Below are 26687 nucleotides of genomic sequence, written 5' to 3' on the forward strand. Positions count from 1 at the left end.
CATGACATAACAATGAATACAAACCACTATGCAATTTTTACCAATGTAATAATTAAATGTATACCAATTGTATGTACCATACACAATGATGCGGCATGATAATGTTCAATGATGTAGAAAACAGATCGTAGCAAATTTCTAGCAAGCACATGACAACCATAATCCAAAGAAACAAGCATAACAATTAAGTCAAACACGGTTATAATATATATAATACCGGACGATTGATCAACGGGTTTCTCGGAGATTAATCAAATCAAGCTCAAATTTGTACCACATTCTAGGAATTTATTTTATAATTTTCACAAATCGAGAATCATTTAGCGCAAGACATATTTCTGATGATCAAATACATTATGGGAAAACCATTGTAATTTGGCAAGTGCTTAAGGTTTAAAGTAACACCGACCAGCTTGAAAGGTTAAAAAGCTGGAGTAAGTGTTTAATTTGATTTTTTGCTTTACCATTTTTACAATTACAATTGCCAGGAGGCACGGCACGGTGCTGAATTATAACACAAAACGGGCGAGAGAAAAGTTACATTGGATTATTGTAAACTCACCAGGAATCGAACCCGAGCCAGGAATTGAGTAGAGAGGAAAGCGTAATAAACTATAAACGGGAACTGAATTATAATTTTATTTAAAAACCTTTTTTGACCCTTTCTTTTTTTGTTTTCATTAACATTGGAAAAACATACTTTTTAAATTTTTACATACTTAGCGGACAAACCTAGTTGATAAATAAAATCTATGATAGTTGTCGTTATTATGCCGAGTGCGGTTTGTATGGCATTGCAGCTTTAACCATTTGAAGGGTACACGGCAAAAACAGGCCCATTAAAAATAATTGATTTTACGGGAGAGCAAAAAGAAGAATAAAAACCTTATAAAGGCAGACACAGGGTTTACATATTCGATAAAATATGTTTTCTATTAATTTAAAATACATTTTTACATTAAATCACGGAATAAAATGAACAAAATCATCTACTTTAAAAATAAATTTAAAAACTCCTCCGAATAGACAAAAACAGGCTCATTGCAGCAATCATCACATTTTTTACTGTTTTTTTTTTTAATCGTGACCCAATAATTTTTCTTACAATTAATAAGACAAATGGACTTATTTTATTAGCTTTTAATATTCCTCCTATTAAACTCATTCAGGAAAAAAAAACAAATAATTTCTCCAAAAAAAATTGCATGTTTTCTGTGGAGCCTTCATTTGGAGTGATAAAGTTTATAGCCGGTAACATGTTAAAGACTTGTTAGGAAAGTATATTGAATAACAATCAGTGCTTGCACTCCGTATTGGGTTTTAGGTGGTCGACGCTGCAAAGCTGACCAAAATATCATCAAACAAACAGTATAACATTAGTTTAGGAACTAAAATATTGAATTGAATTTTGACACTGATTCCACATTATTTCAAATCAGACATTCCCAGTAAAAGCATTGTAATTTTTAATAGTTTATTTTTATAATAGTGGTGCATAGTATACCGTGCGGCAAGGAGGGGGGCTGGTGTGGAGGGGGGGATCCCCCCGCGGAGGGAGCAGAGCCCCCGCTTCCCGTGGTGTTGGTGGCCTCGTCGGCCGTTCGCTTGAAGAAGTTGTGCTGCAGGGCATAGTAAGGGGTCACTCGTGCCTTTGGGTCGTAGTCCAACATGCGGAGAATGAGATCCTGTAATGGTTAAGTGTTTTGTTCATACACGCATATAAATGTCATATAAATCTAAATAGAACAATTTCCCTTATTTTTTAAAAAAGTTGATGTTTTACTATAACAGGCCTAAATTATATGATTCTTTTTTATAAATTATGGAAAAGAGATTATTAAACAGTATATTACTTTTTTTTTTTTTTTTTTCAATACCAGTATTACAAAATACTATGTCTTTTGCTTAATGTATCACAATATCACAGCACCGTCCCCAGGGGAATTTTGCAGCAGTATTTTAAATGGTTAAGTTCCATAAACTGCTCTCCATTTCCGTACTCGGAGGACCGGCCATACAAAAATAGCAAGTAAATACGCGTGCCTTTGTACACGCTTTACGCGTTAAGCATCTGTTAGAAGCTTGATGAAACACCAGGACATGAGAATATTTTTAAATTATCGACACCCGACACAGCACCACAGAAAAGGTTACAAGAAAATATATTTCAAATAACGTAAGCTTTACCTGAACAATAAGGGTGTTGAATTGGAATAGAGTGCAAAAAGAATTAATCTCAATATAATGTCTTAAAATCTTCGAAAATGGTCTAAGCACATGACTTTTTAACAGTTAACAAGTTAGCGGCTAAGCCGGCTAAATCCGTCAAAATAGTGTCTCTCATTTAGGAAATGACAGATATTTATAGCAGCCAATCCAAAACACATTGGTAGTGAAAAACGGCTGTTGCCTACGTGAAACTCAAGTAATATTATGTCCTTTTAAAAAAAAAACAGCAAAAGAAGAGTATATTAGTCAAATAAGATTTAGAATGAAATTAATATTTGAAGCACTAACTTGATTTTCCATGTTACGTATGTAATTTTATTATTTAAATAAGATTTACTTCAAACGAAGCCTTCTTAAGAAAGTTATGATATGTGCCCATATAAGTAAGTGGATGAAAAAAGTGTCCCTAAACATGTTAAATGTAAAAAAAATCAACAAATAAGATTTATATAAATCATTTTTAAAAAGATTTTTATTATCATTATAAATTGATAAAAAGACCTGGATTATTTTAGTGTAAAATTAGACGGACCCCATCAACCTGCACCCGCTCTCTGTTCCCTGATCAGTGGTCTCTAGTATTCCATACCTTAAACTTGAGGTAGTCGGAGACGCTGTGGCCCGCCTCCCCGCGCCGGCGCTGCGCGGGCCCGCCCCCGTCCACCCCCAGGATGTCGTGTAGGCGGCGCGTGCCGGGCGCACGATACTTGCGCCCACTCTCTTTGCCCCCGCTCGCCGCCGGAGACTTCTTCAGGATGTAGCCGCCGCCTTCCGTACTCGGCAATTTATCGAAGAATTTCCGGGTCTTGTGCGCCTGAAATACAAACACATATATTGATCGTTTCTATGGATTTTTTGGTTTATTAAGTGTTTTCAAAATACAATAGGATAAAATAAAAAGATACAATTACAAAAACAGTAGATTTAAATAGTAATTGTAATTATTGGTTTGTCTCAAAAAACAGGCATGGCACTGTTTCTTTCAAGAAAAATATAAATGCACTGGAACCTCTTTTTACATGGGGGATACGTTCCTGACATTACAGTTTAAAAAAAATATGCAAAAATATGAACAATGCTGGATAGATTTCCTTATATAAATATCAATTTGAGATTTTAAAAACTGGTATTGTTTGGTATTTCTTATGCATTTTTTTGTTCCGAAATATAAAATGCCAAAAAATACTTTAAATATAGACGCTTAAAATTACATATTGATTTAACATGTTACAACAACAACAAACCATCACGCCTTTTCTCCGTAAGGGTAGGCAGAGAGGATAGAACGACACAACACTCTATCTTTGCATACGGATCTCGCTTCCTCTACATTCATACATCTTCTCATCCACGGGCGCCGATTATTCTGACTTTTGACATGTCCGTCTTCAAGTATTTGTTGGATTTGGTCATGCCATGTCTTTCTCAGTCTTCCTCTATTTCTGCATCCATAAATATTCGCATTGTAAATATTCTTAGCCGTTCTTTCGCTGTCCATTCTTTCTACATGTCCAAACCAGCGCAGAGCCTTACATAATGTACGGATCTCAACATTTGTGCATTTATCGTACATAGATTTACCACACATTCGCCTGAGAGATCGCATTTCGACAGCATTCAGCCTACTTTCATCCGTTTTTCCAGGTCCATACTTCACTCCCATACATCAGGGACGGGACCAGGACTCCATTGTGAACAGCCAGCCAATTTTGCCTCTTGTGACAAACATATATTTGCCAAGGTCGATTTAAGTGCGCCGTTCACTCTGCTCCCGGCACTCGCCCTCCTTTAAATATCTTTCTCAGTCATTCCATCCCTAGTAAACATACTTCCCAGATACACAAATTCCTCTACTTGTTTTAGTATAACTCCATTCACAGTGATTTCACATTTAGTCATACTTTCATTTCTTTCAAAAAACCATTTACCATGTTAGTTTTTATTATTTGTAAAAAAAAGTATATCGTTAAGTATCCTCGACACAGGTTATGGTTAATAAGAACACATTATTTTTAATGTTTATTTCGCATATAATAAATATAAAATAATAATATATGGTAGGTACCTTTCTTATAGCCCTATTTTGAAGCATTTTATACCTATTTTTATTGTTGTCTGTAAAGCAATAACCTCAATGTTGAGTTAACATATTTTTTATATAGTTAATTCATTACTTACTAGAAGCACAGCATTCATTTGTGGGAATGAAGTTGCAGTTGCGTGTCCTCAGCTAACTTAATATGAAGAACTAAACAAATATAGTGTCTCACCTGTTCTTTATTTTTAAGTATTAAGAAAGGGGAGATAGAGTTATTGCACTGCGGAACGTAAAAGGAGCGCAAAATTTGGACAACTTTCTTCAGAAAGGCTTATCTAGTTATTTAAATCTATGACATTCCCATCTAATTAATTTATTAGACTTCTCAAGCATTTTTATGAAAACATATGAACGTATTTGCAGTTATGCCAGCTATAGCCGTCAGCCCAAAAGAAATGTCTTAGTTATGAAAAGACGGCTATAGCCTACGTGAGACTGAAGTATGGTAGGTGGAGATATTGTGGCACTATAAAAAACAGTCAGCGACAAAAGTATCCCAAACTACGGTCCAACTGGAAGTGAAATATACTAAAAAAACAAGAAAGTTATGATATGTGTCAATATGAAGAGATTCTATGATAAAAATGTGTTGTTACGCGATATTTTTTTTATAGTGAACATTAGGTTTTAACATAAAAAAATAATTACCTGGTTAATAAGTGTTAGGTGGCATTCCGAGGACTCGACTATCTTATTCATCTGGTCGTGGTTCATTGGCACCGCTGAAGAGCGGCTCCCCGGTATGCATCTCCACGAGGATGCAGCCGAGTGACCACATGTCGATGGCCAGGTCGTAAGGTATGCCTAGTAAGACTTCTGGTGATCGGTAAAACCGGGATTGGATGTATTGGTATATCTGGAAACAGGTATAAAAATCATGAACATGATGTATTCCGGGAGGGTCCGATGCCGCTGCCGCAGTGCGGGTTTAAACTGTGCAACTCAGTTATAAGCTTAGACTATACCCTGTCTGCGTAATCTATACGTGTGAAAGCACTACAGTAATGGCACCAATCATAAAAGTATATTCATAAACACGTCAGTAGGTCATCACTCCCTTGGGACACTGCATTGATAAGATGATTAGTATAATGCTTCGGGTGACAGTCTAGAGACTACAAAAATATTTCAAAGAAGAAACTTAAAATAAATATTTCTGCACTGTTTTAGTCCATTAAAAAGAAAAAAGTTGATTAAAATTCATGAAAGGTGCACTATTTTAGTCCATTAAAAAGAAAAAAGTTGATTAAAATTCATGTAAGGTATAACAGAAGTATTTGTATTAAATTAATTGTAGAAAGTCGAATAGCAAAACCAAGAGTCACAATCAAAAAATATTACTTAAATCTTTTTGATAGTGATAGCTATTAATGTAATTTATATAGATAGTCTAAAGTACTGTGGTTTTGTGTTTCTTATATTGTATTTTCTTACTACTTTGGAGTGTATTAACTATGTATGATATTATGTAGTCGCAAAAATCTTTTCTTTAATGTACGGTCCCAAATGAGTTTTTTTTTAATAACTCCTGGGAGTATAATATCAACTAAGTGTATTATATTTTTTATTAATAATGAAAAAAAAGGGTGGAGTTTGTTGTAACTTTTTATAGATTAAAAAAAGGTGATTCATTATTCAAATTATAAGTGTTACCGTGCGATGTGAACTAAGTTATGTTTTTTTATTTTTTAATTAATCACTTATAATATCGTGGGTATACTGGCAAAAAACGTTAAGTCGAAAATATGCGGATTTGACTTAAGGATGCAGTTTTGTAAAGTTTTTAACGCTCTACAAGCTGGCAAAATACACTAAGTCATTTTAAATTTAAGGTTAAGTCGTATACCAGTTATTTTATTCAAACTTTAAATAACTTAATATTTACTTGATACAAAATTAAGAAACTGAAAAATTAAAAACATGTTCTTAAATGAGCACTTAACATCTTACTTTATTTAAATAAGATATAAAATAGTAAAATTGGAACAAAACTTAAATGCTTGATTTCTCAAAACAGGGATTTGAGAGTTAAAGCTTTTTGCCAGTATACCCAGGATATAAAGCATTGACTTATGCATATTTTAAAATACTAATCAAACATAGAAAATAGCAACACTTACCCTATGTCCCAATTGACACGAACTTCCAAAATCTACTATTTTTATCGCTGATCTTTTGGGATTACATAATAAAATATTTTCAGGTTTTAAGTCACAATGGATTATATTTAATTCTGAAAGTAAAAAAACAAAGAATTGAACAAAAGCAAATCCAACAATATTAAGTATGAAAACATTCAATTTTACAACAGTACATTACAGTTTTACTGAGGATTCTATTGTCTATTGAAGAATCCATACTACATCATGTCATAGAAATTCGTTTCGATGGATGGTATTGGGTCTGTTAATCCTTCATCAATTGGCCTATCCACACCCAAAGGTGGATAGGACACTGCATTGGATCATCAAATGCAGCATGTCTTGATCATCTGTTACACGAAGGTAAGTTGATCAGTCTTACTCTTCGTGACAGTGAAATATTGCAATGAAAAATCACCTTTAAAATAAGTCGTTCACGTGAATCCTCCGGGAATCGAACCCGGGACCTCCACTACTGCTGACTACTACAGAGGCGGACTTGTCTCCACTGGATTTTCTTTTTCAGGATTTCCTTACCTTTTATCATTACCAGAAATTTTAATTGGCATAACTTTTTCGGGAGAAACCAAAAATACCTTTACAAAATAGATGAATTTTGTTACATTATCTCAAACATAAATATTTATAAACAAATGTATAAATCATAAATACATCATTTTCCGAGTAAAATTATATAAATATGTCCTATATGCTGATATTGCTCATTAAGTTATCCCAAAATTTCACGTGATGACATGAGACGCTGCGAGCCATAGGAGCTTAAGCAACATTTGCATCAATTTAATCCGAACATAGGGTTAGATGAAAAAAAAACCTCTGTTTTATGCCTCGCAAAGCTGGAAAATAAATAAATAAAACAATCTGTATGGATAAATTTAAGTTTCACAAAAGACAAACATAACTGCCAAATTTGTATGGGCTCAATTTACATAATTTTATTTTCCATTTTCGTTTATGTTAATAAAAATTCGTAATATTAACCTTAGTCCTAGTCATCTATCTTATATCTTAATGTTCGTATGCGTGTCCTCGATAGACTGAATAACTACTGGACTGATTTACGTGCGGTTTTCAGCGAAATGTAGATCTTTGCCGTGAGCATATTTATAGCTCTTAAAATATTCAATTTATTAAGTAGAAAAAGTTAAGAGTGTAAATGTTTTTCATCGGTAACCGGGCTGCATTCGCCGAGAATGCTTGCACAAAAAATAACATCTTTCGAATTTTTATATTTTGTGTTTTAAAAAAAAAAGTTTTTGAATGTTTACAAATAACATTCGCTTTTTAGTGATCCCAATCAGATTGTTTTCTTTAATTCCTTATAACTCTATCCATTTATTTCTTTTTACTGGATATTTGGTAATACTAAAATAATATTATTATCAGCTAGTTTTATATAAAAATAAAAACAAAGTCATAAATGTTTGGAAGCCATTTTGCCAAAAACTGTTTAAATGTCACTTAAGTTCCTCTTGCTCTCAGCACCTCACATGCAGTTATAGGATACTAATGGCCTTAATCGTACGATTTTAGTTTCTCTTGGAATGTGATGGTTATAGTGATTTCTTGTGGACAAAAAGTGGTACTCACCAGGTGTGCTTAGAAATAATAACGCCGTACACAATTGCTGCGCAAATTTACGTGTGAGGTTTAAAGAAACTCCCCTAAAGTTGGTGTTCCTCAAGAGGTCGTACAGGTTATAGGACAGTAACTCAAATACAAGACATAAATGGTTACGCCACATAAAATGTCTTTTCAATTTCACTGAAAACAAAACAGTAGTTTCTTAGTCTCTCTTTCCCTTACCCTAACCTAATGAACTAATTTATTCACAAAATAATCAATCAAAAATATTTTGAGTATGTCCAAATGCTCGTAGACAAGGCTGGATTATACTCGCTGGAGAGTTATCAAGATTTAAATTTATTGCAACAGATAGGAAAAACATTTTTGAGAAGGGAACATGAAAGTCCAGGCAAGTCTTCACAAAAGTCAACAGATGGAAGAATTGAGGAAATGTGGATGTTTAAGCATAGGCAGAATGGTGAATGTGACACAATGTGTAAAGTAGCTACTTAAACCAGTCAATGACAGGTCATAAGCCCTGCAAAATGTCTAGACTTCCATGTTCCCTTCTCAAAAATGTTTTCCCTCTCTGTTGCAATAAGTTTCAATAAATAAATTATTACTCTCCGAAAATAAAGCCCCTCTGTGCATAACGTATTATATATTGAACAAATTTTGTCACTTAATTTAACATTATAGTAAAAAATGTAGAATTTTGCAAGGGATAAAATGTAAATTTTTCAATGAATTTGAAGAAAAAAATGATAATTCTTATTTCTGTTATCCTAATCACTGTGTTCCAAATATTTCTTGGCATCGACGCTGCATGGCATTAAATTTAGTTTTTTTTTTTATTTATTCAACACGGTTTTATTATCACTATATCTGATGAAAATTAACTTAAAAATAAATAGCCAATATTAATTTTAAAAATAAGATTGAAGATTGTTTTTAACATTCTTTTCCATTTTCCTTAAACAATTTTACTTTGTCCCTTACAGTGTTTTAAATATCTTCAGTCAACATTTATCTCCAGTCAACATTGTCTTCTAATGTCTGACAGCGACAAAATTATTCTAAATCTGAAAATATGAGTTTTTTTATGTTTGAAAGGGTCGTAGTGACAGGTGTTTCAAAATATATTCAATTCAATTCAATTTGAGTGTTTTAAAATTGGTTTTACTTTCAGTAATGTTAATAAAGAAACTTATTAAATAAAAAACGGAATTCGGGCAAGAAATAACAGTGGAGTTTAAAATATATTAAACACACATGTGGTCTAAAAGTTTCATCAGATAATGTAGGCCAACTCGTATTCAACTTTTGAATAAACAAAGTTTCTTGATTAAAAACAAAATTAATCTAGTTTTGTCCGGAATATATATGATATAAGAACTATTTTATCAGACACACAGATGACATATTTGATAAATATCTAGATTTTTTGGCTGGCGGAAAATCAAATATTAATTGGCTAATTTGCGAGTTGTTAGCAATTCATACAAAATTGACACCTCATAAGATTATGAATTATATCACAAAATGCGGGGAGAGCTAAAAATTCACTAAAAGTTGACATCATTACGCATTTGCAAAACAGAGGGCTTCATATAGTCATCAAGTATAATATTTTCAAGGTAAGAGCTTACTTTTGACTGACAAATTATTATTTTACACATTTTGTAAATAAAAATATTATCGGTGGTTTTTTTATAAAATGTAATATTCTAGTTGTTTTTAGAATATTTAACTTTTAAATATTCACCTATATAATATTTATTATCGGTGTCTGCTCTGTTCATCATTTCTAATAATTTAACTTCTATTTGCGCCTGATTAAGGAAGGGTTTTTTGTTCTTGATAATTTTAATCGCCACCTGGCACTGTTCCTCGAGGTCAAATGCTTTTACCACCTGAAAAGAAAAAAATAATACTCATTAAATACAAAAATAAAAATCATATTTAATATATATGTACCTTAAAGTTGAAAGGCTGGAAGTCCCATTTTTTGCAAAATTGACTTATGAATATCATTTTCTTCATATATTCAGATTCTATTAATGCTCAAAACCATTGGAGTCCTCCGGTATACCACTACTGAAATATCTTGTTCTTAAACACCAGTAGTGCAGTAATAATAGTCATGCTTTCAACAAAATTCAACGGTTTAATGGATACTAAATAAATTCCACAATTTTTATAACAAACTACCTTTGATGCAGCGAGGATTTGCGCAAGATTAAGTCTTATTGTCATAATCAACCATGCTTAACCATTATGTCATTTCTTTGCCGTTAATTTCATTATTTTACTTTGCTTTTTTCACATACTATTTACTTTCAATAACTGTTAATTAATAATGATTGATTATTGCTATTGATATCATGTCAACAAATTTATATTTACCTGTTATTTTCATAAATAATTAATGTTTTAATTAATGACACGTAATTTAATGTTTTTGCCTAAAGAAAGTTTTATAAATACATTGTTTTTCATTCAATATTCTACATTACTTTTTATACTAAAGTCCGAGGAGGAATTAGAGCGTAGGCAGGGCGTTAGAACAAAAAACATTGAAATCCCATAGTTATTTGATAGTCCATATTTTAAATGTTTTTTTCTTAAATATTCTAATCAAAAGCCTATAAATCCAAAAAAACAGCAATAAATTGTGTTTTTACTTCAAGAGATACATTTGAAACAGTTCAAACCGCTCTTCTGAACAATTTACCAAATGTGACTTCTAGCATTTCAGCTTTAAGGCACAGATATTACTATTGATGAATGAAGTAATGACCGAACTGATTAGTTTCTCTCCTTTAGAAATTTAATTTTTAAAAATATCAATTTCAAAATACAAACGACAGTATTTTTATAAATATAGTGATTAATTGTAATGAATTTTTGTAGTGTTATTTCTAGACTGTGTAAAAAGAGATACATATAAGCAAAACAATAAGATTAGCTTGTCAAGCCGTTATTATGGTCGGATCCTGCCTCAATGTAAGAGTGGTTAAGTCACTAATTGCCAATAAAGATACAGTCAAACTTCAGTAATTGCCAATATAAAAATGTCCAGCAGTATTAATATCTCTAATTGGTGGGTAAACATTAGAAGCATCATATAATGGGATTGGACTACTATTTTTAAAATATATCGGATGACTCAAATGATTATTTTTACAACACGCAAAAATATGTGCAGATTCTCAATGTAAAATAGTTGGCAAATTGTCACAATTTTTTTATGAAGCTAAAAATGAGATCGTTTAACTTGTGAATAGGTCAGAATTTGCACCAGATTACACGAGAGGAAGGAAAAGGAGTATCACCTATCATTTATAAATAAATTAGGTAATACAAAGTAAAAGAATACAGAACAAATGTAATTGTGTTGAGAATGGGCATAAGAAAACCTTAGCTGCGAGGTTGCAAGTATTTTTTAATTTAATAACTTACTCATGATGCAAAGTTTTATTTGGATTTATAATTGTCTACCTCCCTAGGAATGTCTGTTTTAACACAGGAATTTCAATATTCTGATAAAATAATTTTAAATTATTGGTAAACCGAAATATCATTACATCATAAATCTATATATAAGTATAAATATATAAAAGGCAATGTTTATATGTGTATCCTAGATAGACCAAATAACTACTGAACCGATTAACGTGCGGTTTCAAGCAAAATGATTAGCTTTGCCATAGGTATATTTACAGCTCTTAAAATCTTCAATCAGTACTGTAAAAAAAAGTTAGGAGCGTAAATGTATTATTCATTGACCTACCAGGGTTGCATTAAAGAGAATGCATATACTAAAAAAATGGGAGGATGTTATTTGAGGATGAGTTTGACATTTACAAAAAGAATTCCATATTTGAAAAATAATTATTTCAAGTTTAGGAATTCAATCAGTACCTAGGTACCTACATACCAATGAAAAGTTACGCCATCTTTTTAAGTTAATCCGAACAGGTTTTACACGCTTTCACGACACAATCAGGCATTTTGGTTTTAAATTAATTGACAAGCTCACGAACTTGGCTGGGGGTTAAAGAACGACTAAGCACGCGTTGGGCATGACTGAGCGTTTGGGCATGAATTATCATATTGAAAAAGCAAAGACAAACACAGGACAGTCAAAAATACTACATAATGGACTTAAACACTACAACGACCTACCTTACTACTTGAAAACTTTCAATGAAGACAAATTTAAAATCAATCTGAAAAAGTACATGATGACTGAACTAACTAGACTAGACGAGACATAAAATGACTAGACAATATTAAATTTCTAATGTAACCCTAATGGGTTTTTTTAAAATTGTAAATAAATAAAAAATATAAAAAAAGTCATAATTTTAGAGGACTCGGGGTGCGTCTATGTGTTTTAATAGGTCGATTGTTTTATTTAAGAATACTGAATCTGATTCTATGGTTGTGTAAAAGCATTATGAAGTAAAGTTTTGTAAGTATACTTAATAATGTTTAATCTGAAGAGGAAACACGGTCTGACTTTTCATTATACAAACGTATACCCATATTTTCTCCCTGAATTATGGCACTAGAGCAGTGATTTATTTACAAACTATAGATATTTACCATTGACGTGTCTCTACTGGCTTTGTTTTTATTTTTAGATAAACTTTTTACTTTGGTAACTAGAACCATCCGAAAATCGGTGAAAAAAAGCAGTTTTATCCACTGTCTTAGGCGCACGGTATACAAATATGATAAATATTTTTAAAAAACGTAAAACATACTGATACAGAAAATTTTATTCTGATACTGTCTAAAAAAAAATTGGTTCAGTTTTGAGGTGCGGAAAACGGGACAGCGAAATGTCGATTTTGTCTATTTTAGTTAGGCATAATAGGTACGACATGCAGTTGTCTTTTTCGAACAGTATCGGGGAGAAATCTGCAAGACAGTGACAGGAAAACAATTTTCAAATACCTATTTATCAAAATTCCCTATCGCCGCATATCCTCACAATTTATGTAATCCGAAACACAAAAATAATAATGCGTGTTTACATACCTAATTTTAACTCAATACAATAATCGATATCAAATGTTTGATTGTGTTCATTTGATATAAAGATTTTATTTTTTTTTTAACATATATTTATATATATATGAGTATGTTACTAAAATCTAGCTATAGCAAGGATTGCGGGTTCAGCTCATATATAATAAAAACAAAATGATTTTTTACGCATCAAATTTTGTAATTCATATATTTTATCAAATTTCATAATATGAGTAGTGTAGAATCAAACTCACATTTGACCAAAAATGAGTTTTGAGAAAAATGCGAAAAAGCTCTTTAGTGATATTCTTATTATTTATCACGGAAATAATTTTATAATTAGATTGTAACCGAAGAATGTATTTGATTTCTATATTAAAACATGTTATAATAAAGTTTATGAAGAAATGGGGTGTAATATATGCAAACAATAATAACAAATACATGTAAAAAAAACAATACGTAATCCAAAAATATAATGCATTAAATAAATACTAAATGATAACTTTTAAATTTAAATAGGTATGGAGATATAACTATAAAGTACCTTCGTAGTTAAGAATTCAAAACAATAGAAATGAGTTGTAAATTCTCGATAATACGCGAGCTCACTGATCAAAGGTCCAAGGAGATTCAAACTTCACCGTATCACATGTTTCCCATTATTTAACACGACTATTTACAAATTAAAAAAAAGACTTCAAAATGGAATTATTTGGTTAAATCAAAAGAATGCAAATACTTTTTTTAAATCGAGAAGTTACGGGCATATCAGCTAATAGTAATATGCTGCGGGAATGAACTGACCTGGCCAAAGGATCCTTTCCCTATGAGGGAGTCAATCTCGTACCGCTCTAGAAACTTTTCACCGTGCTTGATGATGTAGTCATGATTGTCGTCATCGTACCCATCGTTGTACAGTTTCCTCTCTTTCTTGTGTGTACCGTCGTCTCCCTGGGACTGTTGTGCTCTCCGTTTCTTCTTGGCATAGTACACCTGGGAAGGAAAAATAAAGCATCGTTACAAAAAAATTAACAGAAATATGGATGTTGAATGTCACACAGTGCGTGAAGTGGCCACTTAAACCAGCCGATGACGGGTCATAAGCTCTAAAATGTTCTCCGTCTCCTTTGTAATTTACTTTGTGAATACATGTTTTAAATCAAATCATTTATACATATCAATACTTGGTTTAAAATCGCATATTGATACCTTCAACAGGCAATCCATCTTACAAAGGATAACTTGTGGTATAAAATGTATACAGGGTGTTCTTTAAACCCTGTCACATCCGAAACCACAATGATCAGTATGAGCAAGAAGACATATTGGCAAATTAAAATCAATTTTTAGAACGAAAATTAAAAAAAAAAAAAAAAGATTAAAAAAAACAAATGGTTGCCAACTTCTGCAGGAGAGAAACGAGGGGGAGGGGGGAGTCTGACACACCGTTAACCACGCGGCCGCGCCCCCCTCGCTTCTCCCCTGCAGAAGTAACCAACCATTTGTTCTTTTTAATATTTTATTTTTACAAATTTTCTTCGTTCTAAATATTTTTTTTAATGTGCCAATAAGTCTTCTTGCCCATACTGATCATCGTGGTTTCGGATGTGACAGGGTTTAAAGAACACCATGTATAATGTAGCTATGTACATAAAAGGGATAGCTCTGGAAAATTAACACCTGTAGCACCTCCCCATACATTTTTCGCATATTCCTATCCTATTCTTGCACGTTAGTCTGTGTCCAAGAGTATGAAGAATACAGTTCTGTGTGTGAAATAGAACCAGAAAACTGGACGAGTGTTTTCGATTGATGGCTCTCTCAGGTAAAAATCCTGAATAAGAAAATCGGGTGGAAACAAGTTCCCCACGTTGTATAGTGATTGGCAAGTTTGCCTACCATTCTTGAGGTCCTGGGTTTTATTCATAACAGGGTGGACGTGAAATATTGATTTTAAATGTTTTTTTTAATGCAACATTTCATTGTTCCTGGACTGACGTCTGAAGCGTGAGACTGATCATCTTACCTTCGTGTAAGGCCAAGCCGACGACTTTAGACAACATTTTTCATGCGAAGGTATAAAAAAGATATATTTCGTGTCATGCCTAGCTTGATCTAAGTAATTCCTCGACGACTACAATTCAAGCATCGCATTAAATCGCGATTAAAATCGTGACTTAAAAATGGGAAACGATTCTAAGGAATTAAACGGCCCTCGAAAATAATGGCCAACACGCTCGTGATTTTTTGGCGCCAAAGGCGGGAAAACTGCCGCCCCGTGTGTACTGTGTATGCGCAATATGCACTGTGCTGTAGGGTGCACTGTCTAATGTAGGAACGTAATATTTGCGGGTGTGTGCTTTGCCAACTCTACCGATTTTTCGGTAGATCTGCCGATTTTTGAAGCAATCTACCGAATTCGATGGAAATTCTACCGATTTTTTTTATCGCATAGAACAATTGGCTTTTTTTATGACAACAGCAGCAACCCTTTCCCCTCGCCGCTCGTGATATGCGAAATTGTTCGTAAAAAAAAAAACTGTTTTTTTGTGAAAAACTGTGTTTTTTTTTATATCGCGGTAAAACTGAGGCCACCCACCCCACGTAAACAAAAAATTAGACAGTTAATGTGAAACTGTTTTCTAAAAAAAAAAAACAGTTTTATGTGCAGCATAGCAAAATTAAACTGTTTCTTAAATAAAGATTTTTGGCAGTGTGGCTGGTCACAACTAACAGTTTGATTATTTTTTTGTGAAACTGTTCCAGCTGATAACGAATCTACCGATTAATATTTCTGAATCTACCGATTTTAGCTTGATGGAGGTTGGCAACTCTGGGTCTACACAGTGCGGCGAGACGCGGCGCGACGCGGCGCGGCACATTGTCCCAAGTCCGAGAGTACAAATTAAAGCCCGTTTTATATTTATTTTTGCGGTATAAACACGTTACACAATGGCATATAAAAATTTCACAAAAATAGCCCAGAGTAAAAAATATAATAAATTTAAAAAATAAATACAAGGTTAAGTCACGGATAGAAACGTAGGTACTGCACTGAAGATGTTTTTTTTTTTTTTTAATGAACGTATCAGAATAATTCGGAAAGTAAAATCCGAAAATGAAGGCATCTGTATTACGCTTGCCTACTTTACGCAGCATCAGGTCATCAGGTGCTCGAATCTTACTGCTGATAGTTCGGTAGTTCACTTCTAAACTACGAGCCGCGGAAGGGCACACAGAAGTTAGACGCCGGCAGGGAGGGAGGCCTATCTTCATGTAACCAATGACCAATATACACAGGGTGCAGATAGACATATGGTGACGATGACATACTCAAAATATTATGTAATGAAGCTAGATATTTGTAAAAAATTGATCAAAATTAAAAGTTCTAAATGCATGTTTCGCTAACAAGATTTCACCGAATTTGTGTAATACAATATTTTCCGAGTTAAAATCTGAACAGTTTCTTGCTATTTTCTGGCCCATGTAAAACGGAGTTGCGGCGCGCGATGCTCGGCCTCTGGTCTCCGGTCTAGCCTCGTGTCGCGGGGCAAAGTGCGCGTGAACACGCGACCCGCCGACGTATTCCGGGCCGGTGTTTATCAAACTTATTTTATTTATTGCCACGGAATTATAAAGCAACTAGACCGTCAGTATAATGCTCATTCTGGCAAATAACTCAAGTTGCGTGAGAAAAAAATCATTTTCTAAATAAATATTAAATAATAAATACGTAGTAAACACAATTTCTCAATAATAAAAAAGGTGGGCAATAAATATTTTATTTATCGTACATTATATGGGAATCAACAAGACAATAGTTTAAGGTATTCATTCAGATATATCCCAACAGTGACAGATAAATATGTTAGGAAAGGAATAAGGACGTCTATAATAGGCATTTATGAGACAAGTAATCTATAAAAAAACGAAAAAAACTAACGATGTTAGATATTTGTAAAGGTTCTTTACATCTGAGGGATAAAGTTAATAAATGGATTAAATCAATTTCAATCATTTCATGACATGTTTTAAAAATAATATCATAAATGGTAATAATCGTGAGGTACCAATTCATTAGGAAAAATGATGGTTAATATTAAACGCAAAGTTGATTTATTTTGTAGTATGTGTATATATTAAATTTCAAAGAGTGTAAAAGTATATAGGGGAAAGTTGTATTCCTTTGGACAGTCATCATATCTCTGGCAATATAGCAGATAAAGATTTTCCAAAAATATACTGGGTTTATATTTTTATCAGGTGGCAACGCATTTCTGTCAAACTTGTCATTACTCATAAAAAGTGTTTGTTATTGTGAATTGAATTCATTTGCAACAAAAAGTAAGTTTTCATGCTATATTTACTAAATTTTTTTACCACGTGATAAAGTCTGATTTCTACAATGTGTATATTACATATGTATATTTGAAAGTGTTCTTTATTTGTTTAAGCGAGTGTTCATTACACTTCTTACCTTAAATTCAAAAGACTGTTGAAATTTAAGTTTCAAATATTTAGTGTACCTATGGACAGATTCTGAAGAGTGGAAAATGGAGATAGTTTTCTATGTCACAATTGCTGCGTATTATTTCTTCAGAATCCAATTCATTAGATTCTGAAGAATTATATGAATTATACCTACACCCAAATCAACAATTCTATGTAATTCGCTTTCGTGTTTTTATGTACCTATTTTTTATACTTGTGTTTATTCATGATAATGTATGATTCTTTATATCGTTAAAACTTTCTTTAATAAACTATTGTTTCTTTTAAATTAAAAACTTTGTTTATTTCCATATGTCTACAGGTGTGTTCATATGTGTGTACCTGTGGAAAAAACCTTTTTTTTTTATAAATCGCTATAAAATAAAATGGGCACCATTTCTAATATTTGTGATCTATAGTAAAAATTATAAATCTGCAACAGAAACAAAATATACATTTATATATTTTGTTATATATATATATATATATATATATTGTTATATATATATATATATATATTTTGTTATATATATCACCGTCAACATGAGATAAAAAAAAACAAACGAAAAAAAAATTGCCCAAAAATACATCACTTGCCCCTACATACTATGTTAGACAGAGTGGGTGTTCTATTCATGCATATTCAAAATAACATTTAGCCACACGCCGTTTAAAAAAAGGTTCTTGGACACTTTTTATTTTGCTATAATTCTTTTTTGTACCACAACACGCTAGGAGGCCCAATTACAATGGTGAATTATATCACAGAACACCCAGGCTTGAGAAAAATCACATTTGATTTTCGAGTACAATCGAACCCGGAACCAGCGTTGCCAACCTCCATGAAGTAAAAATCAGTAGATTTTGAAAAATAAATCGGCAGATTCATTATGGGGGTGGCCAATGTTCAACCAGCCTCTCAAGATTTATCTGTTCCCCATAGAAGGGGGGAAGGGGGTGGCCAGAGATTTGTGGTCTACTCAAAAACCATGAGCGGGGGGGGAGGTATTGACAATTGTTAGAAATTTCATAGGTGAAACCATTTCCATATTGTAATTTTTTGTTTATGTTTAAAAATCGGTAGAATCACAGTCGAATTCGGTAGATATGCTTGGCAATGCCGCCCGGAACCTTGTGTGTGTGAATCAAGCGTCTTTACCGCTGCACCACGGAGGCCTCCATTATTTAAAATTTATTTTATGAAATAGAATTAAAAATTAAATTAATCAGAACCCAAAATCAAAAAATTGCTTTTCCATGCTCCTCTCTTGTTCTTAATTCATTTTAGTACTGTATACCTATATTAAGCGTCCCTTTTTTCATATTTATATATTGAACCACCCTTTTTACTATCGTAGATTTATCCCTAAAAAATAAATAATGTATCGTGTGTAACCATCTTTTGTATTAATAATATTTTTTTCCTCCTTAATGTTTATTTCAGATTAAGACATTATGAATTAATTGAGGTTTTTTTACTATTTTTATTGTGTATATTTTGTTTTAATATAAAATTAAATTACAACACAATTATGGCGCTGAGGGCCATAGTTACAGTACATATAGTACATAGTTAGATGAAAAAAAACTTAAATCTTAAGCCACATTCAAACGCCAATATTAAAGCTGGAAACCAAATAAACAAAAAAATATGTATTAACTGCTTAATTTGTATGAGCCGTCAACTGACTTCTTCTGTCACAATTTCGTTTCGTGAGTTCGTTCGTTCGTCATTTATTTATTTATTTATTTATTGTGGATAACTTATATAGCGCCATTTTCGTAATAAAATACCTCAAGGGCGCTTTACATGGTGATTCTACTGTTAAGTTAATTTAATTGAAGCTTTAAATTTGTAATTTGATTAAAATAATTTATTTTGTCATATTTATATCCATCTCATTCTAACGCAATCAAAACCATATTTCGCTCTCATACGATAAGAATAAATTTACGAAACGAATAAGTAACAGCATAGGGCCACAGTTTACATAACTGTCGTAAATGTTAATAATAAAATTACGAATGTTTGGAAGCCTCATGCCAAAAACTCTAGCTCTCAGCGCGTCAATTATTAATTTCCGTGTCCCGAGCCCCGAGTCCCGACTTGCTAGAAAGTTCCGTGTGTATTATACACCTATTGAACTTTTATTTATTTTATTATTTATTTTTTCTAGTTTTATATCAATTCAAGTTCAATATCTGTGCACATACCAGTCAGTCTAAGTAATTAGTGAATAAACTAAAAGTGAAATTGTTACCTGGTGTTTTATTATTTTTAAATTAGTTTTTTAAATAGACATACCTATATACAAAAGAATATATGTTATAATATCATGGAATTTCACCACGTATGTATCGAAAAAATCAACCCTAATATTTCGTTTTAATCACATTTTCATTGTATGTCATTTGTAAAAAGCTTTAGAATTGCGTCCAAAAAGAATACGACAGAAATAAAACGAAATTTGTAGATACGAGATTGAGACTTGAGACACAACTGCTAGAAATCTCCTGAGAGATTATTTGCCAAGCAACCGACCCCATATACACCCTTGACATGCCAAAAATAGACAAATTTCTATTACATCCTCTAATACCGAAGCAAGCCATTCCAAAACTAGACAGTTCCATTATTATGGGATATTTTTCTCCGAATGAATATAATATATTAAAGCTTTTCCCACGCTGTTTTAAAGGTCACGAAAATTCAAATTAGAACATTTTTTAGTAAAAGGTCTGAATGCGACAACAGTTTTTCGTCGTAATTATAGGTAGAAGCAGGGTTCGATATCCTACGCTTATACTCAATAAAGAGAGCTTTACATTGAATTAAGGTAATGTTTAACAATAGTTAGCAACATGAATTAGATTGTAAAGCGCTTTTCAGATTAACAATCATAAAAACGACACTTATGAAGAAGTTCGGTGTTTTTTAATATTTTTAAAATTTATTAATAGACTATTAACTACGCCAAAAAATATATGTTTAAAATTTTTATATTATCAGCGATACGACTTTCTTAAATTTTGTATTTCTGAAAATACTCATAAGTGTGTGTGACGTCTTAAGTTCTCTTCCGCTTCTTCTTGGCCCAGTTCAGCCAATTAGTCCGTTGACGTACTGTAAACCGGAATACTTTGCAATTGTTTTATCATTGGTTGATTCATATGAACTAGTGATGTCGTTCAAAGTAGTTCATTTTTATTAAAACGTTTTTTTTTTCATAGATTTTCAAGAATCTTCGCGGTACAATTTAATGCTTTAATATTTACAGCACGTAAGAAAACATATTTCGTATCTAATTTTCCGAACGGCTGAACTTCGTCATTAATACGATAGTACATAATCTTTAAATACTTAATTATATGGGTATTAATATAAATATTGGCAAGAGGGAAAATTTAAATAGAAAATAAAAGCAACTTTTTACAGTAACACTACAAACATGAAATCGATAAACGATAGTATATTTTGTGGCATAAGTATAATCCCTTACCAAGCCCAAGATAGTGCCTCTTTTTCTGGTGTAGTATTATATTTAGTTTCGTTTTTCTTACGTATTATTTTACATATTATTTTGTGATGACACCTATTCTCCTCTACGGATGCGAATTGTGGCACCTCACTAGAGCCCAAAATAGCAAAATACCGAGTTTTAAAAATAGGTGTCTCGGAAGAATCTTGCGTGTGTGGTGGTTTGACTTTGTAAGGAATGAAGTAATAAGAGAACGGACGGAACAAACTCCGGTGACAACTACTGTCAACAATCGGAGGCGATACGATTGGCTTGGCCACATGCTGCGGATGCCTCCTGAGAGCCTAAGCCTCGTAAATAAATATCAATTTTATCTTGAAAAATTAGAGTGGATAAGTTAGTATTTGTAAACATTATAAAATTTCAAAATTAAAACATTTTTATAATAATTGTTAAAAAGGGAGAATATAACAATAATTAATACTTATTAATAGTTTGTGTGTAGTTTAGTTTTCCTAGTTACATTTTCTTACTGCAAATAACATTCAATAACACGTTTGTGCTTTTTATTGCAGTCCTGATCTAAACGATGGCAGATTTTCCCACTGCGCACATCACTACAATATTATTATAACCATCGCTACAGAGTGTGTTAAAAAGTCAGGCGAATATTCCACAAAATGGCAAGTTTTGTGGTGGCGATGGTCGTAAGGCTTCATCGTAAAATGCGAATAGGTCAGTAGTATGTTGAGATTGCAGTCTAGAGCCGAGAGCCCGTCTTGTATTCACAGAGCACCACACAAACAGTCACCCAGACATATTTTCTTTTCGATATTGATTGGCGTTTGTATGATGTATATAGATAGCGTAATGAGAGGTTTATTCCGTGTCTCGAGTCTCGGCCCCCTGCGAGTTATCGATCATCGCGGGGCTTTGAATACTGGGGTAAATAAAGCGAGCCGTTCGCCGGGGTGTGTCTAGACTCGTAGTGACCTACCCCAACACGCGGCGCGGCGCTACGCGGCTCGGCGCTACTCGACGTATGGAGCGAGGACGACAGCGAATAAACATCAGTTATGAATTGTAAAATATAAATATTAGCGTGACTGTCGTGCAGTGATTATCACGAGATTGTTTCGACACTGACATAGTTTAGGATTTTAAGCACTGGTGCGCAAATTATTTTCATCGGGAATAAATTATTATACTATGCATCAGCCAATGCAGTTTTTTTTTAAATATATTAAGAAATAATATAATAATGATATGAGGTTTATAAAAAAATATAAAATAAGATTATTAATTATATAGGTACAACTGAAATACATGACACTGAACTGCGAATAAATAATTCACTAAAACCTACCAATGCAAAAATAAAAAAATTGATAAGTACAAGAGAGATTTTGGTAACCATAAAATATGTATTTTTTAAATAACCCGTGTTCAAAACTGAATTACTAAATATAATTTATAACCAAATAGCCACTTCCTATATAACAAAATTTATGTTTAATTTGAGACGCTCTACCACAAGTTGTTTCCTATTTTCTAGCACAGGAATTTACGACTTTAATAAAATGACTCCAAAATTAAAATATATGCTTAAATCACAAGAACGCAAAAGCACCATTAAAGGGTATACTTATTATTATTGTTTAAATTACGATGTAATTATATATGTAAGTACATTGTAATAGAACTACAGACTCATAATTCAAATCAACGCAAAGCTATAAAAATGTCGACTTATTTCCTTTTCAACCATTTTTATTTTATTTATTTAATGCACAAAATACACAATTTTATCATAGCACGATTATAATTGTTTTATGTCCCGACTTGTTAGAAAATTCCGTGTTAAGTCGGGACTCTTCTGTATATAAATAAAAAAGTATATATAAACATATTAAACAATATACAAAATAATCAAAACAACATACAAAATAATAATTTAAAAAATACAAATAATTGAGTGGAAAACTCCTTGATGATTTTCCAAATTCTGTTTACCATATTGATGTGGCATATATATGTTTTTAAAATATTTTTTATAATATTTTTTTATGTTTCTAATCCTATATTTGTGGTGATATACTCATGTGTCTGTGTCATATAATTGCTCGTCCCATCTCAACACAGGACTTTTAGTCCCATGGAGTTGGGACTTATTGTCTCAAAAAATGTACAATAACCTTATGTATGTAAATAAATAAAATTGAAATAAATAATAAAATATACATGTCAAGAAATGGAATGCAGAAAAGTTAAATAATAGTACATGGCAGTATGTTATTAATAATTTATAGTAAACAAACATGTAATATATTCCGCAAAAATGTACTGACAACAATGAATAAGAAATAATTATATTCAAAACGTATTTTTTAATCTAGGCCATGGTCTGTTTTAAGGCAACATAATTCAGTTATATATGCATTTGTGTCAATCATCATACAATATATTCAAATTAACGCATATTTCACCGTGGGTTCTGAACGAAGAAAGGAATAATAAATTGTAAAGACAAAAAATATGTCAAATATAGTCTTATGATAGTTAGAATACAATTATTATATTTTATTTATTACACGCCCATGAACGATAAAGAGGAAAACAAAAAATTACGTACGTCGAAATCATTGTAAAATATTACATAAATCATTTACTCTCATATCAATTTTGTATACAATCTATATATATATATATATATAAATGAGTTAATGAAAGTTTGTCCATTTATAGACTCGATAACAACCGGACTGATGTATAAATTGTCGGCCTCGTGGTGTAATGGTCAGCGCGTTAGCCTGCCATGCTAGAGGTCTCGGGTTCGATTCCCGAAATGGTTGATGTGAAATATTTATTTGAATGGGTGTTTTCACACTAGAATATTTCATAGTCCCTGGACTGGTACCTGAAGCGTAAGACCTTCATGTAACAAAAATGATCAACATACGCTGTGATTGGGGTACCAATGCAGTGTCTTATGCATCATTAGGTGCGGAAAGGGAACGATGATGATGATGATAAATAGCTCAAAAAAGTCAAAAATAAATAACGTGAGTCCTTATTTACGAAGAAACGTTTGCTCAGCCAGCTAATAGCAGGCAAGCCAACGTTCGGGCAGGACAGCGTCCATCAGTCGAGTCCGCTAGTATTTTATAAAATAAGAATTAGAAATAAATCATGCATTCCCAAAAACATTATTTACATAATTGAAATATCATCATCATTCCCTTTCCGCACCTAAAGGTGCATAGGGCACTGCATTGGTACACCAATCGCAGCGTATCTTGATAATTTTTGTTATATGAAGGCAAGACGATCAGTCTTACGCTTTAAGTACCAGTCCAGGGACTGTGAAATATTCTAGTGTAAAAACGTCCTTTTAAATAAATATATCACATCACCATGTCGGGAATCGAACCCGACACCTCTTGCGCTGTAGGCAAACGCGCTGACCATTACACCACGAGGCCGACAGTGAAAATTAACATGACCAAATTAATACAATACGGGGTAAAGAGAAAGGGTAAAAGGGACCATGTTTGAATATTAGTTGGCGGCACCCTTTAGAAAAAATCGCACGAGGGGCGGAAGGAGTTGAATGACCGTTCGGTCTGATAGAAGTTTTTCATATATTATATACAGATATTGAATACGTGTATAAATTAACACCAGAAAAAAAGTTCTCATTTTCTTCCGTGATTCGGTGGTCTTGACTTAATTAGAAAGGTATTTCATCACCTCTATAGGAATATGGATGAATAAGCGTCCTTATCCTTAATTTTTTTAAAGATTTATTGATGAAACTGTTGACAAAATAACAAAGGTTTTGTATACACATAATCTACTCCTCTAATAGATTAAAAACTCGTGTTTAGAGATGAAGCTCGTTTTACATTCATTTTTGTTATGATATAATAACTTATATTTAAATACAAGTTACCAAATAAAAATACTTGGTACACTTCCACGTGCTCATTTGACCAATTAGCGCTTTCAACCTCTGATAGGAATCAGTCTGCACCAGTGGTGAAGGTGATTAGTGGGTTTTGCATATTGGTTTAATTGGTGTCCTGGCGAAGAGATGGTTACGTCTCGAAACCGGTAGGCGTAGAAAAATCGGTAAGTTGTTATATACAAATATTAAATATTTAGTAAAATTTTTGACCACAAAGTTGATACTTTAAATATTAATAATATTTTAATTGGTAACTTGGTATTTATACATAAGTTATTATATCAGTATAATGGAATTCCTTCAAGAATTGTCAATACATAAATGAAATATTTTATTTTTTTAAACAATTTTAGTATTTAAAACGCATTCCTTAAAATTATATATTAAATTCTAGAAGAAACATAATTTTCTGTTGTATGGAGTTCAAGACAGGGTGAATCTCGTGTTTTTAAAAAAAATAATTTTAAATGTTTTAATATTTGATATTGAAATACGTTAAATCTTATTTAAATCTTAAAATAGGGCACACATATCATACATATTGTTATGTGTGTTCTAATAATAACATTACAAATATATTTAATTTATAAATTGTTTATCACATATGTCTTGACCATTATTTTAAATTTTGATATGTTTTTTTCTTCATAAATATTTTTTTTCATTTCGTAATACTTTTTAATTGCTTTAAATAAAATTGAATTTTGTGACTTTGCCTTTTTCCTAAATGGAAGTCTAATTTTGTTCTTTTCTTATTGATTTTAAGATTTCTGAAATATATATTAAGTTATATTCTCCACATACTCGTATGTATAGTGATTCAAAGCTTCTGTTGTATTGCATATACGCCAAATTAAACTATTCGGGAAATTAGGGTTTAGCGATAAATTAGTGTGTTTTTATTATTACATTCATAAAATCTTATATATTAGACCAACACAATGTTTGTTATTTATTATACAAAAAAAAGACGGGTGATACTTGAATCCACAAAAATAAAATAACCGGTGACTGGTTTGAAATAATAAAAAAAATATATTATTGCTGTATTCTGTGGGTATACTGCCCTGCTAAGCCAAAAAGTCGTAACTGTTAAAATTTCGTTTGGTGTTTTTTTGCTTATGTGAAAGATTTTCGGTAGGTCGTCGCACATATTTACTAAGCCAACTTCTGCTTCTTAAATATGAAATATTTTTTTGAATTGTTTTATTTTTAAATTTGAAAATAAAGAAATCAGATCGGCAAAGCATAAAACAATAATCTCCTGTAAAATTTGCAATTCAACAGATACTACCTTTTGGATTAGCAGGGTAATAAAGCTCAAATAGACTTAGGCATTTTACTGGTAACTGTAATTGTATATCTTAAAATCCCCGGTAAAAGTTTGTTTGCCTTTTTTGTAAAGCAAAAGTTGCATTAGCTAAAAACAAATTAAAACATACTTTTGTATTTATTGTGAGAGAAACACCACTTTTTTATTTACATTTTAAAGTAATAAAGGTCCATGAAATACTGTCCAGTAAAAATATATTTTATTGCTAATATTTTTAAATTAGTAATTTTGAATTCCCGCAAAAACGGTCATTCCATCGGCCACGACCCTAATACTTCACAATTCATGTTTATTTGATCCTGGCCATTGAAATTTG

At 32.2% G+C, this 26687-nt stretch overlaps 1 protein-coding gene across 1 annotated transcript in view; it reads right to left on the reverse strand.

Annotated features, from left to right (window-relative positions):
- mnb (minibrain) overlaps nucleotides 1–26687 on the reverse strand; it is a 123020-nt gene that overhangs the window by 10512 nt on the left and 85821 nt on the right. The window contains 8 exon segments of the mRNA XM_088237723.1: nucleotides 1505–1685; nucleotides 2819–3043; nucleotides 4976–5035; nucleotides 5037–5183; nucleotides 6448–6560; nucleotides 8080–8253; nucleotides 9821–9968; nucleotides 13903–14091. Coding sequence (XP_088093849.1) covers nucleotides 1505–1685; nucleotides 2819–3043; nucleotides 4976–5035; nucleotides 5037–5183; nucleotides 6448–6560; nucleotides 8080–8253; nucleotides 9821–9968; nucleotides 13903–14091 — 1237 coding nt within the window.

This window comes from Micrasema longulum, unplaced genomic scaffold (genome assembly GCF_059751315.1).
Source record: "Micrasema longulum isolate JH-2025_06_02 unplaced genomic scaffold, ASM5975131v1 h1tg001775l, whole genome shotgun sequence".
Classification (NCBI taxonomy): Eukaryota; Metazoa; Arthropoda; class Insecta; order Trichoptera; family Brachycentridae; genus Micrasema; species Micrasema longulum.